The 18,170-nt window shown below is 38.8% G+C and overlaps 1 protein-coding gene across 5 annotated transcripts in view; it reads left to right on the top strand.

Annotated features, from left to right (window-relative positions):
• Positions 1-9,959, top strand: part of LOC129775852 (actin-histidine N-methyltransferase) — a 163,190-nt gene extending 153,231 nt beyond the window's left edge. For all 5 annotated transcript variants that reach the window (XM_055781007.1, XM_055781009.1, XM_055781006.1 and 2 more), the window contains exons 3-4: positions 8,853-9,134; positions 9,200-9,959. In XM_055781007.1, coding sequence (XP_055636982.1) covers positions 8,853-9,134; positions 9,200-9,713 — 796 coding nt within the window. In that variant the 3' untranslated portion in view covers positions 9,714-9,959. The remainder of the gene's footprint in view (positions 1-8,852; positions 9,135-9,199) is intronic.
• Positions 9,960-18,170: the final 8,211 nt, after the last annotated feature.

Genomic DNA, 18,170 nt, shown 5'->3' with positions numbered 1-18,170 from the left:
AGCACATTCTCAGCCGGAATAATACAAGAGAAGACGATGACGAAGTCTGTTGCTGATTTTGTCTGTCCGTTTAATGTGATTACCAAAAAAATGGCCAAATTAGCATCGGTGTCAGTCGACATTCCAACATTTTCTACTGGGTTTCCAGAGCATAAACGGCAGAGACACACAGAAGAAAATTGATAAATCAATTATTCAAATTTGAGCCGAATTAGAATTGGGGCTCCGGAGTTTTCGACGTAGGACTACGCCTTACATTAAGGGTGCCAAATCAGAAAACAGGTTACGTTTTTATGAAATAAAGTTAACATTAATAACTATTTTTGCTGCGAACGGATTTTGACGATTTGCATACTAATCGAATCGGAAATTTTCGAAGATTTGTTTGATATGCTATACATTACAATCCCATAGTCTGTACATGGTTTAAATTGATGAAACATGGAAGTATTCCCATTTCCCCATACATTTGTTCTGTCCATTTGTGTACTTTCCGAACAGAGGTGTCAATAACGGGCAACTTATGCAGCCGCTAGAATAGAAACAACGAAGGGGGATAGCAAAAAGAGAATATTTGCGAAGTAAACTCCACCCTTGCATAGTAAGTAAGCTGTCGCTAGTGTATAAGTATTGCATCTCCTCTGAGGAAAATCCTCAGAATCTTTCTGTGCCCGAAACAACAAAGGTCGCTTATTTCGCTCGTTTCCCCTCGAGCTGTAAACGCTAGCGAATATTTCACATGAAGTGCATCTGGCATTGCAATTAATACAATCATCCGAGTCATGGCGAAGCAGGCGAAAAAAGAGAAGAATGCAAACAGGGTGGCCACCCATTCGGGAAAAGCGGGAAATGTTTTTTTTTGCGCTCTAAAATGTTACTTATGTGTTTTGGCGCGTTAAAACTTCGCACGAGATGCAACAACTTTCTTTTTCTGGTATACCAAGATGAAGAACGTCTTGTTTTCGTCGAAATTTGTTTCGAAATTGGTCGGTGTTCAGTCAGACCGGACCATGTGACATTTTTTATGATTTATGAAAAATGCAAATCCAAGATGGCTGCCACTACCAAATGGCGGACTACATAATATGTAAAAACCCCGTTAATATAGATATCAAATGAAAGGGCTTGACTAGTAGAACACAGTTATTTATGAAAAATGCAAATCCAAGATGGCTGTTATTTATGAAAAATACAAATCCAAGATGGCTGCCATTACAAAATGGCGGACTACATATTATTCCAAAACCCCGTTAATATGGGTATCAAATGAAAGGGCTTCACTAGTAGAACACAGTTATTTATGAAAAATTCAAATCAAAGATGGCTGTTATTTATGAAAAATACAAATCCAAGATAGCTACCATTACAAGATGACGGACTATATATTTTCTCGAAACCTCATTAATATGGGTATCAAATGAAAGGGCTTGACTATTAGAACACAGTAATTTATGAAAATTGCAATTCCAAGATGGCTTCAACTACAAAATGGCGGACTGTATATTTTCTCAAAACCCTATTATTATGGGTATTAAATGAAAGGGCTTGATTAGTAGAATACGGTTATTTATGAAAATGCAAATCCAAGACGGCTGTCACTACCAAATGGCGGGCTAAATATTACCGGTTTTATTTTACATAACGGTTTTATTTAGCTTGAAATGTTTGTATGTCTGTAGGGTTGCCCCAAATTAATAGAAATTTGACCAATAGGAACTGACCGAATTTATAAAACACCTTTATCTCTGCTGTCATTTTAAAACTGCTCATCTTGAAAAATCCAATTTGGCCGCCGCTACAAAATAGCTGATTCCATATCATCTAAAAAAAGGATGATTGAAATACGTGTATCAAACGAACGAATTTGATTTAGAGTACACACTATGTATTTTCTGCAATATACTCAATATCGGTATCAAATGAAATTATTTGACTGATAGAATACAGTACAATGATTTTATTGTAGACAAATTTTCTAATGAAACATATAATGTACTAAAAACTAGAAAATAAAATAAGTAAAAAAAACTATTTAAGTTAAGCGGTTTAATTGTGATTAAACATAACAATGTACTAAAAGCTAGAAAATAATTAGGCAAGTAGCAGTTAGCAGTTATCACACCTCTCCTTCATTAGTCTAGTGCATTGATAAGATTAAAATAAAATGTTACACGTTGGATTTCCATTATCCACAATTGGCGACATCATCATATGCCCCACGATTTTATTTTAGTCTTATCAATGCCCTAGACTATTGAAGGAGAGGTGTGATAACTGCTAACTGGTACTTGCCTAATTATTTTCTAGCTTTTAGTACATTGTTATGTTTAATCACAATGAAACCGTTCAACTTAAAAAGTTTTTTTACTTATTTTATTTTTTGTTCAGTATTGTTCCCAGAAATGTAAGCTACTCTCGTTTTCAATTCAACAGTGGTGAGTTAAAGTGTGCCATTCTGTTACAAAAAATAGTGGGAGAAGGGATGTGAGGATGGAGTTGCATAATCATCTGATTACGTTCAGCATAATAGTTTCTGCCAGCTGCTACAGCCGAGAACATGACTTTCTTATTGCATTCAATAGAAACATTCATATCTTTGAACAATTGTAGTTGATAGTTGAAATGTAGATCCGAAATGTAGTTCGAAACAAGTCCTTAAAATAAATCAAGGCTCTGGAGTAAAAATGGGACCCATTTTAAAGAAAAATAAGTCAAATTCAGAGTCGGGTGTCTCCGTAGCCACATTTGTTGCGCGTTCGCTTAGTAAGCGATCGATCGTGAGTTCAAAACTCAGGACCCTCATTGACCATCTTTGTGTTGTTACAGAATAGCTACGTCCACGCAACAATCATCAGCGATGGAGATCGATCCACGGTCGAAATAAGATCGATTCATCCATACAACTGCTCTGCTCTGCAAGACACATCGGGCTGCTGTTCTATAAATAACTCAACAATGATCAATCAACTGTCTCCGCTGTCCGGTGGTCCAACTGGATAATGGAAGAACAGAAAGAATACTCTTACGCCTAAATGGCTACTGTGTGAATGTACCATATGTAATGGTATAGAAGGAATACTGGCGAACGGCAACTGTGTAATGTGCTAATTATAGATATGATAACCATGTGACATGTACACGATTAAAATTCGGCTCTGTTACAGCTGAAATGCTAATGAGCCTTAAATAAATAAATGGGATAAAAAAAAATTCAGAGTCATTGAAAAAGTGCTATTTCGTGTTCTTAACTGCATCTCGTCTTCTACGTCTGATGAGTCTCCTATTCCTACTAAGCATTTTTGTCCAGAGTTATCTAATAAGAATAAGGTTTTCTGTATAATTTATTTGCGATAATAAATGAAATAATAGAACACGGGATTTCACTTTAAAGAAAAACCTGAACAAATCCACATATCTTACTGAATCACATAATAAGTTTGAAAAACATGATTGCTTAATTTTTGTTTAATTGTTCAGGCATGCGGATGAGATTTGATTCTAGTAACTTAATAACTTAATTTGACTTACATTGAATTAATTGTAGAATTTCGATTGCGATTTTTTCCGGGGACCATATCCAAGACAAGACTACATTGTTGACGTAGAAGTAGGACTTGACGTAGAATAAACGTGTATTTCGACGCTCGTGTTGCTGTTGAGGATTATGATACTTTTGGGTGCTTTTGCGTTGGAAGATGTACTGAATTGTTAAATAGGCTAACTGCCTACATCTATTTATTTGAATGAAAGAATTTTAGTTGAAAAATTCGTTAAATTTTAATGTGGAAAGTATGAGATTTCGATCGTTGAGGAATTCAATTCGCTTTATCCGACAGGTTTGAATGTGTTTATATTTTTTTTTTATTATTCTGTTCACTCTCTCCACGAGTAAACCGCGTGAACGTGATGGTTGGAAAGTTGACAATTGGAACTTCATGAAGTGTATGCGTGATGGATAACGGAATATTGTAGCCGGGTAGATTGGCCATCCCAATTTCTTATCATTATGAAAATTTTGCAATGCGTGGAATAGATGGTAATCGCTTGGTGCCGGTTTGGACTGTATGGTGGATGCATAAAAACATGCCAATCAAGCTCTCGGATATCTGTGGCCTTGCGTCGTCCTGATGGAACACAAAATCTCTTCTGTAGCTAGTTTTGAACGTTTCTGGTCAATCGCCTGCTTCAAACGGCCATTTTGTTGACAGTAGAGATCTCAATTTACTATATTGCACTAAAACAAAAATTAAAAAAATTAAAAGGTTTAGATTATTTTTAAATAAAAATAAAGAAAAATATATCAAGTAACACGTATTTTACTGTTGCAGTATCAACACCAAACACACCAGTCGAAATTTCAGTTTCCTGGCTTGCATTTTCGCATTTATAAAAGCAAAAGTGTAAAATGTACCGAATTTTCTCTTTGTTGACCTCCATTGTTAACACCCTGTAACTCACAACTGAATGGAACAAACAAAAAACAGCAAAAAAAATTTAAGTGTGAAATGTCATCTCTACAGCGACCTGAAATTGTATGATCGATATTATGCGAGATGTTGACCACTAAAGCCAGTTGCCGAGAAAATAATGGATTACTTTTTCTCCAACCTAATCTATATACACTTCACACACTTCGGCGCTATTCTCAGAAGAAACACTTTCTCTTAATATCACTGGCCTCGAAAAGAGTTGCATTGCTTTCTCCTACTCGAGATTAGTGTAGCGTAGTCGTCCACAGCTCGAGGGGAAATGAAGCCCTTATGATGTTCGATTCTTTGAGTATAGAAAGGGACTGAAAGTTGGCCCCAGCTTAGACCCATTATTTATACCCTAGCGCAAGTTTTCCCTTCTCGTTCTGTTCTGTTTTTATTTTTAAGGGACTTCAACCCGAAAATCATTCGCTCCTCCTTCTCGTTCACTCCCTTCGCTGTTCATATCATCGCAGCTGCATAAGTTGCCCCACCATACAAGCGTCTAACATAGCTCGCACATAGAGTCATACACAAGTGCCATCAACAAATACCATCAACAAAGTTAGGAGATTGTTGCATCGTGACAAGGCCGATGCGCACGGGAGCAGAGAGAAAGTGCGTTACTTACTATGTATTAGAGATACAAATTGCATTACGTAAGTGGGGGGGGGGCAGAGAGGTCTAAAATCCGAATTTTTGGCGTTACGTAATTTGTGCATCACGCCTAATATTACTGGCCTCGATTAGCGTAGTTATTATCCTTGATGGAAAGAGTTTTGCTACGGGCACGCGAAACCAAATCACACACGACATTTATTTTCTTGGTGAGCACACGATGGCCTAGCTTGATGATTCCCCACACAATTGTGTATTTCAGAACCTTGACATTGTTTGCACCATTGTGCAGGTGCAAATTTCGAAACAACATTAAATGTTCAAAATTATATAAAAGAACAAGTTCACTTCAAGCTGATCGTGCCTGGACCTTGATTTATTTCACCAACAAAGAAAAAAACATGCAAAGAAGGGTTAACGCCATGACGTCAGTTTGGTGCAATGATTGCAATACCAGAGACATCAGCAAGTGGGATATTTGGTCGCGTCCGCAAGCGCAAACGAAGACATGTGATGACACAAAACAAGGCAGAACAAACGATGCTATTACTTCGAGTATAGAACGAGACTGAAAGTTTGTCTCAGCAGAGATCCACTATTTACACCCTAGCAAATATTCCCTTTTTTGTTTATACTAGTTCGTTTCGATTTTTTGTATTATAGAGACTTCAAACTTTATAGTTCACTAGCTGACCCGGCAAACTTCGTCCCGCCCATTTATTGCACCCTAAAACCTCCACATGTCAAATTTCGTTCCATTTGCGTGATTAATTCTCGAGTAATGCAGAAATTTGTGTTTCATTTGTGTGGCAGCCCCCTAAGAGAGGGGGGAGGAATATCTAACCACCATGAAAACATTTATTGCACCCTAAAACTTTCAAGTGCCAAATATGGTTTCGTTTGCTTGATTAATTCTCGAGTAATGTAGAAATTTGTGTTTTATTTGTATGGCAGCCCCCCCTTAGGGAGAGAAGTGAAGTGTCTAACCACCATAGAAACATTTATTGCACCCTAAAACCTCCACATGTCAAATTTCGTTCCATTTGCGTGATTAATTCTCGAGTAATGCAGAAATTTGTGTTTCATTTGTATGGCAGTTTTCATACAGGTTTACAGATTTTTGAAAATAACGATCCAATATTAGTTGTGACTTGGTTTCGATAATATTTTTCCTAACTCACCAATTTTATTTACATATCATTCGAATCAGTCTGAATGAGAGCCATTATATCATTCATATGTACCGTTTAGTACTGCTTTCTCATGTTCAATCTAAGGCGAAAAGATGCAAAAATCTGCGTCATCGGCTAGCCTTTCAATAAATAAATAACATTGTTTATCATTTTCCTACTAAAGCACAGTGAATACGTGGATTTACGTGGATACCATCAACATCGTCAAATTCATAATAACTATGCCAATCAATGATACTAAAGCTAAGATTATGCTTCAAAACTGAACTTATAAATTTAATCCTTTGCGGGCGTATTAAATTTGTGTGTCGTACTGGTCGCAATTATTTTTACACGAGTAAGCTGTGATGTGAGATTATGATGGATGAACAAGGTTCCTTCATGTTTTGAAAACTTCTGATCAATATTTACTAAACAATGTTTTTATGTTTAAAAAAATATTTGCTATTATTCTTTTTCGTATGTAACACAAAAATAATTAGTTTGACGTCTGTAGCCTTTTATTTTTCTGTTTGAACATACAGAACAATGCTCTTTACATCTACACAGTGCCGCAATACATGGGGTTTTCCATTAATCCTTTCCTTAAGCACGGGTGGCAATTTTTATTTATTCTGAGTACCGTTATCCATTATTCCTAGTAGCACCGTTTTGGTTCGTGAATAAGTCCACAAGACATTAAACTTCGTTTAGAAAAAGTTTGAACTGATGAATTGTTGCATAAATTATAATATTAGTATACCTTTTGCTGTGGTGGCTGAAAGTAGACAAACCACCGTAAAGGGTTAATACAGATTTTCTGAGAAAAAACACAGATAAAAAGATTTTTTAGACCAAAAACACAGATTTTATTATGGCAACCCTGCCACACGCCAAGAAATGATGTTAAACCGACGACACTCGAAACCAGATGGGTTGGGTTGTTTATTATTGAGGGGCTTTAAACTTCTAAGTTCATTTCTTTTGTGTTTTACCTAATATTATAATAAATAAATTTTTTGACCAGGTAGATTCGATTTTTTATTAGATAATGAAAACAAAGACTTTATAGCCACGATCGATTGAAGGGGTGACTCGAGGTGTACTTGCATAACATAGGGCGCTAGAACGCTCAACACAGTAGTGAAATCACTTGATGTGTGACGTATTAAATAATACGGGAAGGGGTTAATGAAACACGTGGTCCTACGCCAAGAATACTACCAGGGTATCCCCGGTTGCACGTAGAATCTTTTGTGTCTAATTAATGAACGGCTTACCTCACGTTTACCGGACGTCTGAACAAACGTCTTCCAACCGGTGGAGTTCAGATGAATGAACTCTTTTGGCACAAAATTTACACCGTTAGCGTCTTACCAGTCCAACTCGTTTCAAGCGTAGTGGCAGAACAAAGATGAACTGACTTGATACGCTTCTGAAGACACTCTGTCTTGTTTACCTCGCCGTTTACAGTTCCAGATGAGATGTAGGAAGGATTTGGAGCGCTAACTTCGACACATCCGTATCAATTTTTATCGAATGCATTCTTTAGTTCCAGCATAATAAGTCATTCAGAATATTACTGCTTCCCATTAGACGGCAAACGATGCTGATCTTTTAACAATTTTTACCTAATTTACTATTTTTTAAATTCATGATCACCATACACAATTCAGCTCTGTATTTTGCTGAATTTCCTCAATCCAAACATTGCTGCTTGTTTACTGCTCAACGTAGGTTTTTTTAAATAAGATAAATTTGTTCAAATTGTCGTATAATATATTCCAAAATCCGACTATGGATAACGTATGCAAATGGACTGATTTTAGCGACTTTTCATGCGATTACTTTGCCACCTGATAATGAATCCATCTATGCATCGCCAATCTAAACAACACTGTTGTGTACAGAAAAAAGGCAGCGTTATCATCAAGGCAGTGAAAACAGTCAAGCAACTATGCTCGTTGTTTGTTTCGTACTACCAGCTCCATCCCGGAGCGAAGAAGCAGCTGAAGATGCTGGTGAAAATCAACTTTCAGGCGAAGCGTCGTGGTCATAATGGATGACGCGACCTAGTTGACGCTGGACAGCAACGACTGGCCGTGGACCGGTTATTTTGTGTCCCCCACCAATAAGGTAAACGATGACATCAAATGTATCTCTCAAACTCACTTGCCAAAGAAGGTCCTTCTGTGACTGATGATCAGTGAGAAGGAAAAGTCCAAGCCGCTGTTCTTGCCTTCAGGGCTTGCGGTGAACGGGGAGATATATAATACAAAGTGCCTGTCGGAAGCTGCCGCCTTCATCAAGAAGTATCAACCGAAGAAGGATGTAGTCGTTTGGCCGGACCTGGCCTCGGTCTATTATGCCAAGAGATCACCGGAGATGATGGATCATCTGAAGAAAAACGTTGTACCGAAGACTGTCAACCCTCGCAACGTCCTCCAGTTGTGACCGACAAGAAAATAGACGAATCTATTGTAGTTTTTTTCTCGTCGTTTCCGAAATAAGTCCATTTATTTAATGCATACGTCATTATTCAGGTTTAATGTGTACTCATTCAAGTATTTTTTCCATTCTGTTCATCTCGCAGCTGGGCCGCTTCAACAGTGATGACCCGCCAGAATATAATACCGGTGAATCTAAAAGGCGATGGCGAAGATGTAGGCGAGGCAAACGATGCTGGACTCGGCCCAAGCCCAGTACTCATTCCATTCTGGGATATGGCCAATCATACAAACGGGCAAATCACCACCGGTTATAACGAGCAACAGCAGAGAGTGGAAAGTCTGGCACTGAAGGACTTTCAAAAGGGAGATCAAATCTTCATCTACTATGGAAACCGAACCAACGCGGATTTTCTTGTCCATAATGGGTACAAATCGTTGAAATGAGCAAGGTTTGTTGATAACAAATTTAACATTTTTTTCTCCTGTATAGTTTCATCTTTCCGGACAATAATAACAACAACGTATCGATTCAACTTAGCCTAAATTCCACCGAGGAATTGTTTGCACAACGCAAGCAACTGCTCGAGAAATTGAACCTCCCCGTGGTCGGGGAGTTCACCGTGTGCCGCGGACCAAACTGCATCTCCGCGGATCTCCTCGCTTTCGCACGTGTATTCAACATGACCAAAGAGCAACTAGCGCACTGGATCGACCAGGAGGATGCTACCATCAGGAACCTTCTCGATCCGAAATGTGTTCTCGAGCCGTCCCACAGAGAGAAAGTATGGAAGTTCCTGTCCATAAGGCTGCAGCTGCTCATTCGAATGAGCAGTACCACTCTTGAGCAGGACGAAACACTGTTGGCCAGTCAGGGTCAAAAGGGCGCGCAGAAGCTAGGCCACATTAAAACGATGCTGGTCCAATACCGCGTGGTGGAGAAACGGATCCTAACCGAAGCGATCGATTACTGCAAGCAGCAGGAAGTGGATGGGAAAGGAGTCTGAATGTCCACGTGTGTGTGTTTTCCGCTAAATATTCCAAAGTTCTTTTTATATTATCGCCTATCCTAATGTATGTAGACACAATCACTTTCGTTTACCGCTAAGTACCCAACCAGTATTCAGCTGACTTGCTCTACTCTCCTTGAAAGTACCTATATTACAAAATCTTACGTTTTTCTTTCCATGTTTTTTCAACAACTGATTTTGCAGCGCACACCACAACCCAAATACAGATAATCTTCAATGCCATATGGATCAATTACTGTATCCGAACATCCATTAGCAAATAATGCATTTGGGTAATCTGGGTAGGGCAGACTATTAAACGACAGTGGTGAAAGATCATGAAATCATTATTCTGATTCAATATACCGTAAAGTCGCCATTCACCGTGCATTTCAGCAAATTTGGTGTAACTTCAGTCTTTAATGTAATAACAAAATGATAAATACCGTGAAGTACCCATATAGCGCCCAGCTAAGGCAATATTTAACGTTTGTGTACTCTAAAAAATATTGCTTACACGAATATAATGTTCTTAAATGTGCTACTTGCTTGGTACTTGTTCCACTGCCAATAAACATACGAATAGAAGCGTTGCTGTATTCAAACCACCCATCATGATGGAAAATATTTCGCACCTTTCGGTCCTAATTCCAACCGGCAAAAACGTCATTTTCCTAATTCCGTTAATTGATGTTCCTAATTCCAATAATCAAATTGTTATAATAATGAATCATTTTAAATAGTAGATTTGATAATGTTTTATGTTTTAAGCAAGTGAAATGAGTCGAAATCAATAATTGAATAAATTACAATAGTAATATGTCGTTTATTTATTGGCAACATAACTTGCGATGAAGATGCTTTACTGGATTTTCCAATCAGACCTAACCAATTAACAGCATAAGTATGTAACGGATGCAATCCACATCGCCAACAACCGTTGATCAATGTCGATTGTAGGTTTCGGATCACTTTGAAAACTCGATTTGGCATCTAGTCAGACAGCTTTTGAGGTGTTGCCATATTGATTATAGCCCAACATTCCTGGATTACTGCCTTGAGACTGGAAATGTTGTCAAATTGTCATCCGTTTGCATAGACCATCTCGACCAAGATTCTCCATAGGTTCTCTATGGGATTGCAATCGACTGCCAGCAGGTCATTCAAGAAGCGGAATGTTCTTCTCGGTAAACTATGGCTTCGATGCTTGGAAACGTTGCCTTATTCTCAATATGGCCAATCAAAACGTCCTCCAGTAATTAAAGATACTTTTCGGAGTTCATTTGGGTGAAAATGAAACAAATGAGAAGCTTGCTATGATAGGAAACGGCTCCCCACACTGTTAAACTTCCGCCCTCCTAGTTTCGCTTCGATCTCACGGCATGCCGTTGACTTAAATTGTACCAATAGCAACTGTAACAGTCCGGACCATCCGAATTGAACTTTTTTTGACGGAAAATACAACATTTCTCCATTCCATGTATTGCCTGGCGAAAATGAGATGGTTCTGCTTATGGGTGGCGGTCAGTTTCAGTTTCCCTTGTGGTTTCTTCCACATTATGTTTGGTGACTCATTCAAGATGAGCGCAATATGCCTCTTCGTTACTGGAACAACCGATTCTGCCTTAATGTATGAGTAGGACATCGTTTCCTGGTTGCTTCGTGTCTTATTCGACCTATAAGACGCAAAGTAACTTTGGTGTTCCCATTTGTTGGTCGTTATTTAAAGAAATTCCGTACCACTTTCTCAGATCGACCACCGTTTTGACGTAGGATTACGTCTTTCGGGAACATATTGGGGTACAAATTGAAAAATGAAAATCGATCGCATCATGAAAAATGTCCAATTTCAAACGCTTGTCACTCATTCATTTCATGATGGATTGATGAGATTTTTGCATCAAACGATTACGGCACTCCATAACAATTTTTCACATTGAATAAAATAGTATATATCATATAACTAACTATCGAACAATTGAAAAAATTCAACCCCTATCCAAACAGAGATACCCAGTCCTGATTGGTCGAAATTGACGTCATTTCTTTTTCACGCCCGATTCGTTCTCTCACCGGCAAGCTGCATGGCAATCGAGTAGGAGGCGCCTACTTCACACATACCAAATGATATAAAAGGAAGGAGCATTCGTGGATCTCATTCATTCTTACAACGGACGTGGAACGGACAACAACGAGTGGAGAGCAACAACAGTGAAAGCGGCTAATATATAGACGAGCATAGAAGTTGAGCGGTCAAAATGCGAGCTTCTATGGCAGCATAAACAGCGGCAAACAGTAGCAACGGTTGTTGAAACCGATCTACTACTAGTGGCAGCAGCAAGCATCACGAGCGGATCGTTTCAGGCACGCTCTCTCCGTCAGAAGTGCGAGAACGTTTCTTGGCATCGTAAAAGTACAGTATTTAATTATTAGCGGCCAACAATTGAGCTGTGTCTCACATAAGTGGCAGTAGCAGCAGCAGCGGCGGTAAACATCAAGGCTGAACCTCAACAATCGAGCTGTGTTTCGCATCGGTCCACTACTGTTGGCAACAACAAACATCATGAGTAGAGAGTTTCAGGCATGCTCTCTTTCTCTACTGCTGCTGCTGCTGCTACTCAGTCAGATTTCTCATTCTTGTTGGACGCTCAGATCGATAAACATATGTGATTCTAGTGTGCATTGCTGGTACTCCTGTTCACATCAACCAATACAATTGGATGCGGTTATGGAGGTAAAGGAGACAAAGGATCCGGTTGAGGAAGAGTGTATCGCAAGGTTCCACATGACAACATCCAGTGTATCAAACCCGCTATCCGTTGTTTAGCTCACCGTTATGGTGTCAACGAAACCCTTGCAAACCGACGCACAGAAGCCGAAGATGCCAAAGCCAAGGAAAGCAGCAGCGACTCGGAAAAAACTACCGCTGCCAAAAAGTTAACAACTGCTACATCCGACTGAAACCTCACATTAGCACGCAGCAGATTCCGTACAACCCATTTAACCATTCCAGTCCTTTTCAGGACTTTCGATATTGCTTTGAAACGAAAGAGTTTAATTTATTGTTTTCCACTTATCATAAAAATGATATAAAACTACGATCAAAAATACTGTTTACTTTTATATTTTCTTTGATCATGTGCAACTAACAGGAAACTTATCACGTCAGAAACATACTTTCCATCAACCAACCTGACTGGATGCGGTAAGGGAGGCGAATGACATATGTATGCATATATATAGCGAAACGGCTCCGGTCATGCCTCAAGGAATTTTCTAAAATAATATTTTGCCGATGCCTTTGCGCGAACTACACGGGCGAGTAGCACCATAATAGCAAATCAAATGTCGAAGTTCGTGATATGGGTGCGTTCATCGCTATTCGGTTCGGCGTCGGTTTAACCCTTTCATTACGGCAGTGTGCTCCACCGAAGTGCTACCCCTGTACGGAGCACTGCGCCGAAAAGTATGCACATCGCGCTGGTGTGATCGAAGAGCAGTATGAATTTCATGTCGTCTATAGACGACGCTCGTAACGGAAGGGTTAATCATCAATAACTACGCTTGGCAACATTGAAATCTGGCAATTTTCATATAAGATTTTCCCCCCGCATGTTAAAAGTGGTTTTTCATGTACATAAAAGCGCAGCGTAGTATGTCAACTGCTTCCCGGTTAGAAAATAAATGAGCGACCCGTCCAATTTCAAACGCTTATTGCTCATTAATTTCATGATGGATTGATGAGATGTTTGCATCATACGTTGTCGGCACTCCATAATAATTTTTCACATTGAATAAAATAATATATATCATGTAACTAACAATCGAACAATTAAAAAATCTCAACCACTATCCAAACAGAAGATACCTAGGCCGAAATTGACGTCATTTCTTTTTCGCGCCCGATTCGTTCGTTCACCGGCAAGCTGCATGACAATCGAGTAGGAGGCGCCTACTTCACACATACCAAATGATATAAAAGGATGGAGCGTTCTGAGCGGCCAACAATTGAGCTGTGTCTCATATCGAACTTAAGTGGCAGTAGCAGCAGCAGCGGCGGTAAACATCGAGGCCTAACATCAACAATCGAGCTGTGTCCCGCATCGGTCCAGTACTGATGGCAACAGCAAACATCATGAGCAGAAAGTTTCAGGCATGTTCTCTCTTTCTGCTGATGCTGCTGCTCAGTCAGATTTCTCATTTTGTTCGACGCTCAGATCGGTAAACATATATGTTTTTAGTGTTTTAAGTGTGGTCACATCAGATCAACATCAACCAACATGACCTCATGCGGCAAGGAAGGCAAAGGAGGATCGAAGCGTATCGCAAGGTTCTACATGACAATATCCAGTGTATCAAACTCGCTATTCGCCGTTTAGCTCGACGTGATGGTGTCAACGAAAACCACCAAAATAAAAACAGAAATAGGCAGCAGCGGCTCCGAAAAAGCTACCGCTGCCAAAAAACAAAAAGTACCCAACAACCAAACCAAACGGCCCTTTTCAGGGCCATCAGATCATTATCAAAGAGTTTAACAATATATTTTTTCAAACATCCAAAATCAGCATGCGACAGATAGCCTAACGTAATCCTACGTCAACTATGCGATCGTGTCTCGGACACAAAAAAATTTTTTAAAAATTAAAAAATTAAAAATTAAAAATTAAAATTTTCCTGGAAACATTAGAACTTACTGCGATATTTGCAGAACTACAGTCGATTTTGTAAAGCACTATGAAAATTCTGTTTTTGACCCTTTTTTTAAATCAATGCAAAAAATTTAAATAATTTTTTTTCGTCAATGTAACAAAATATCCTTGTGTAGAATTTATTGGAGTTTTCAAAACTGCCTTTCGATTTGCGATGCGATGATTGTTTATTGAATTATTCATCATCAAAGACGAAGCGGTAATTTGTCATTCAAACTGAAATATCTCGGTGTGGGAAGGTCCTACAGGAACGTCCATGGAACCAAAAAAAAAGCTGATTGATTAGGTTATATGGATTTGCTGTTGAGTTGATTGGCAAAAAATTGTGTTCGTCCAGAATATTCTTGAAAAAACTAAGAAAAATTGATTTTTCATTTCTTCCCGATATTGTTGCCACGAAGTTACAGCATGCTTAAAATCACTTAAAATTTGTGACTTCGCAATCTGTTCCTCTAATTTTTTTGTCGAGTGTATATTCCGAAAATTTTGACACATTGGACAGCGCGGATTACAAAACCGGGTACGAACACAACGCTTCTTCAAGATTGCATTGAAGAATATGCCTTCATATCTTCTGCTCACTGAATTTCTACACATACCATTTGATGATTAGGCAAAATGTTGATAACCATCTGCTGAGATAACGCCTATTGATTAAACAGTATTCGTTCGACGTACATCTCAAAATCGAAACTGAGTACCTGAAGTTCATCAAATCAAGTAAACTCGCGGTTCGAGAAGTACGTACACTTGAGACATGCAAACATTAGAGGGAAGTGTAAAATAAAATAATCGTTTGATACTTCTTCCGTTCACATATTTTGTTCTAGGCATCATTCCAAACGTAAAAGGACTGTCATTAAATTTTCATGTAACGAAGCACATAATCTATTACAATGCATGAATTGACCATACATGACATTATACAATCTTTTAACTCACAAAGCAAATATATTGAATCCAATTGGATTCGGAAATTGTTTCATTCAATAAAAATTTTAATCAATGCAAAAAAAAATATTGCTAAGCTAAGGTGGTCTCGCGTCAACCTTGCGGTTATGTCATAGATATAACCCACCCATGTTTTTAAACTTAATGTCAACATTTGGATCGCTTCTTCCACGATTTATTTCTGTACGAATGCTGACAGAGACAGAACTAGCGACAGCTACTGAAGGGATGTATTGTAACCAGTTGCGCATAAGATCACTGAACCTGATGTTGATATCAATGACAAGCGAAAGGTTGTTTTTTTAGAACTGGCGCCAAAGTCAAGAACCGGCTTCGACTAAATGAGAGATGTATGGCACGATTGGCTTTTATGGGTTCATTGTCAGCTAACTTCTGGGAGGTATCGTTCTGGTCGGTTGTTGAATTTCTAATAAAGCTTTTTTAATTAATAGATTTCATAAAACGACTGTCTGACGGTACCTGTGGCTGTGACTGTGGCATTCATGCTGAGGAACAAAACAAAATGCTTTTGATGTTTGAATAGTTATATGAAATTTGTATTCCCTGTTTAGAGAACAAACGACATTCATGTATAGGGCCCTATTCCAGAAAACGAGACGAGTAATTCGTCTCGTCTCGTCTCGTCTCGGCTTCAGTCACTGTCGAGACGAGCGAAATATCCTATTCCAGTACACGAGTTTCATTGAAATGTTTTATTTGGTAGACTGGAAGGACTTCTGTCACTTTTTCTCGGTATGATCAGTGATGTCAGATGTGAAGATATGTTTTTATTTTGAGAAAAACAACAAACATTTTTAAAACTAATCAATCGATACTCTTTTCTCAGTGCCAAAATACTAAAATCATAACAAAAAGGAATTAGATTCATATATCTTTTGGTTTCATTGATATTTTTTCTATCAGCATATGGTTTCATCACTCAGACGTTTTGTTGTTATGGATTTATTGAAACCAATGTTTGTTCACCTGATCAACGATTTATCAAGAAAAATTTCAAATCTATATGTTTGTATTTCCATTTACAATAAAGTAGTCTAGTTTTTTTGACGTAGAAGTACGTCTTTCATTAAGGGTGCCAAATCAGAAAACAGGTCACGTTTTTATGATATAAAGTTAACGTTAATAACTATTTTTGCCGCGAACGGATTTTAGCGATTTACATACTAAACGAATCGGAAATTCCGTAAGATTTGTTTATTATGCTATACATTAGAATCCCTCGTTTTGTAAATGGTTAAAATTCATGAAAACTTTAAGCGTTTCCATTTTCCCATACATTTGTTCTGTCTATTTGTGTGTTTTCCCGAACAGAGCTGTCAATAACGAGCAACTTATCGACAACCAACGGAAGGGAAATCGTAGGATTTAAAGTCTCCGTGAACAAAGGAAAAGTAGAAGAATGAAGGGGAATACTTGCCTAAAGTATAAACAGTGGATCTCGCTGAGGCAAACTTTCATTCAGCATCGGACTGTTGAGCAATCCAGTTCACTTTGCTTTCGCTGCGCTTCGATCTAAGATTGGACCCCACCAGTGGTAATCCAACTATATCGTGTGATATCGTCGTTTGGTTTTTCTGTTCATTTTTCGCGTTATTCGTATCATGTGTTTTTCTTTCCGCGTCATAAATTCGCGTAGTGTGTGATGAGCAAGAAGAAGAGGAAGGCAGGCTCGAGCCTTGTAAAAAACGAACGCATTGCCAGGGGCAATAAAATTTCGAGGCAAGCATCATCTAATGATGCACGCGATGTTGGTGCAGTGAAAAGCACTGAACCGAGCCTTCGCGAGTGTGACACCTCTTCGAACAACAGCGAAGTAGTAAACGCCGGTACCCAGGCAGCAACCAAAATCAAGCTCCCCCTGCTGGTGCTGAAGGCTTTTGCTCTTGACAAACTCATCAGCGAATTCGCATCGATGGGTGTTACAGCATAGCACAAGCTGTATGACATAATTCAGTCTTTTTCCAAGCAGTTAACATTGCTTGTTTTCCGTCATCATAAGGGCTTCTTTGGTGCCTTTGAGAATGCATCAATGCATTAAACTGACGTTATGGCGAAGCAGACGTTAAGGTTTTTTTTAATCGTTCATTTTTACAGGCTCAGTTACATAAGTTTAAAAGAGCCGAACTCCTTACTGTATTGTTACTAGTATATATACATTTTTCCTTAATTCTAATGTTAATAATATAGGAAACCGATTACTCGCTGTAACGGGTTGTTACAATATATACGACAACATATGAAGATGGTTTTCAGTGGCGGGTTGTAGCCTGAGGAAGACGATAACGAGTGAGCGAGACAAACGAAACGGTAAGTAGTGCAAACCTGACGAAGTGGTCGGGGAGTTACATTCGGAGCGCGAGACAGATCGGACGTGAAAAATAAACGGTCGACGAAGCAGTGTTACACTCGCGGTCGACTCGAGTTTAGAAGGGTGACATATTTTCTTCAGGAAAAGGAGGGGATGACGTTAAGGTTGTGCGCCAAAGAATTATTTGGGAAATACCAAGCATCTTGAATGTCTTACTGGAATTTTATAAGTTATTTGGGTTCGCGTGCCAGTCGTAAATCTGCCTTCAACTAGGATTGCATTTGTGCTAATATTGATCATAATGAAGCATTGATACTGTTTTCGAGGTTGTTATTAACAAAAAGAGTTTATTTCGCTTGTTTAGTCACCAAGAAAGTAAATGTTCTGGAATTTTGTATATGATTAGGTTTCGCTTGCCAGTAGCAAAACTTCCTCCACTAAGGGTGACAGCTGCGCTTCTCTCGA

The sequence above is a fragment of the Toxorhynchites rutilus genome, chromosome 3 (genome assembly GCF_029784135.1).
Source record: "Toxorhynchites rutilus septentrionalis strain SRP chromosome 3, ASM2978413v1, whole genome shotgun sequence".
NCBI classification, from domain to species: Eukaryota; Metazoa; Arthropoda; class Insecta; order Diptera; family Culicidae; genus Toxorhynchites; species Toxorhynchites rutilus.
The sequence above is the reverse complement of the archived record's forward strand: the minus strand, read 5'-3'. Positions and strand labels throughout refer to the sequence as shown.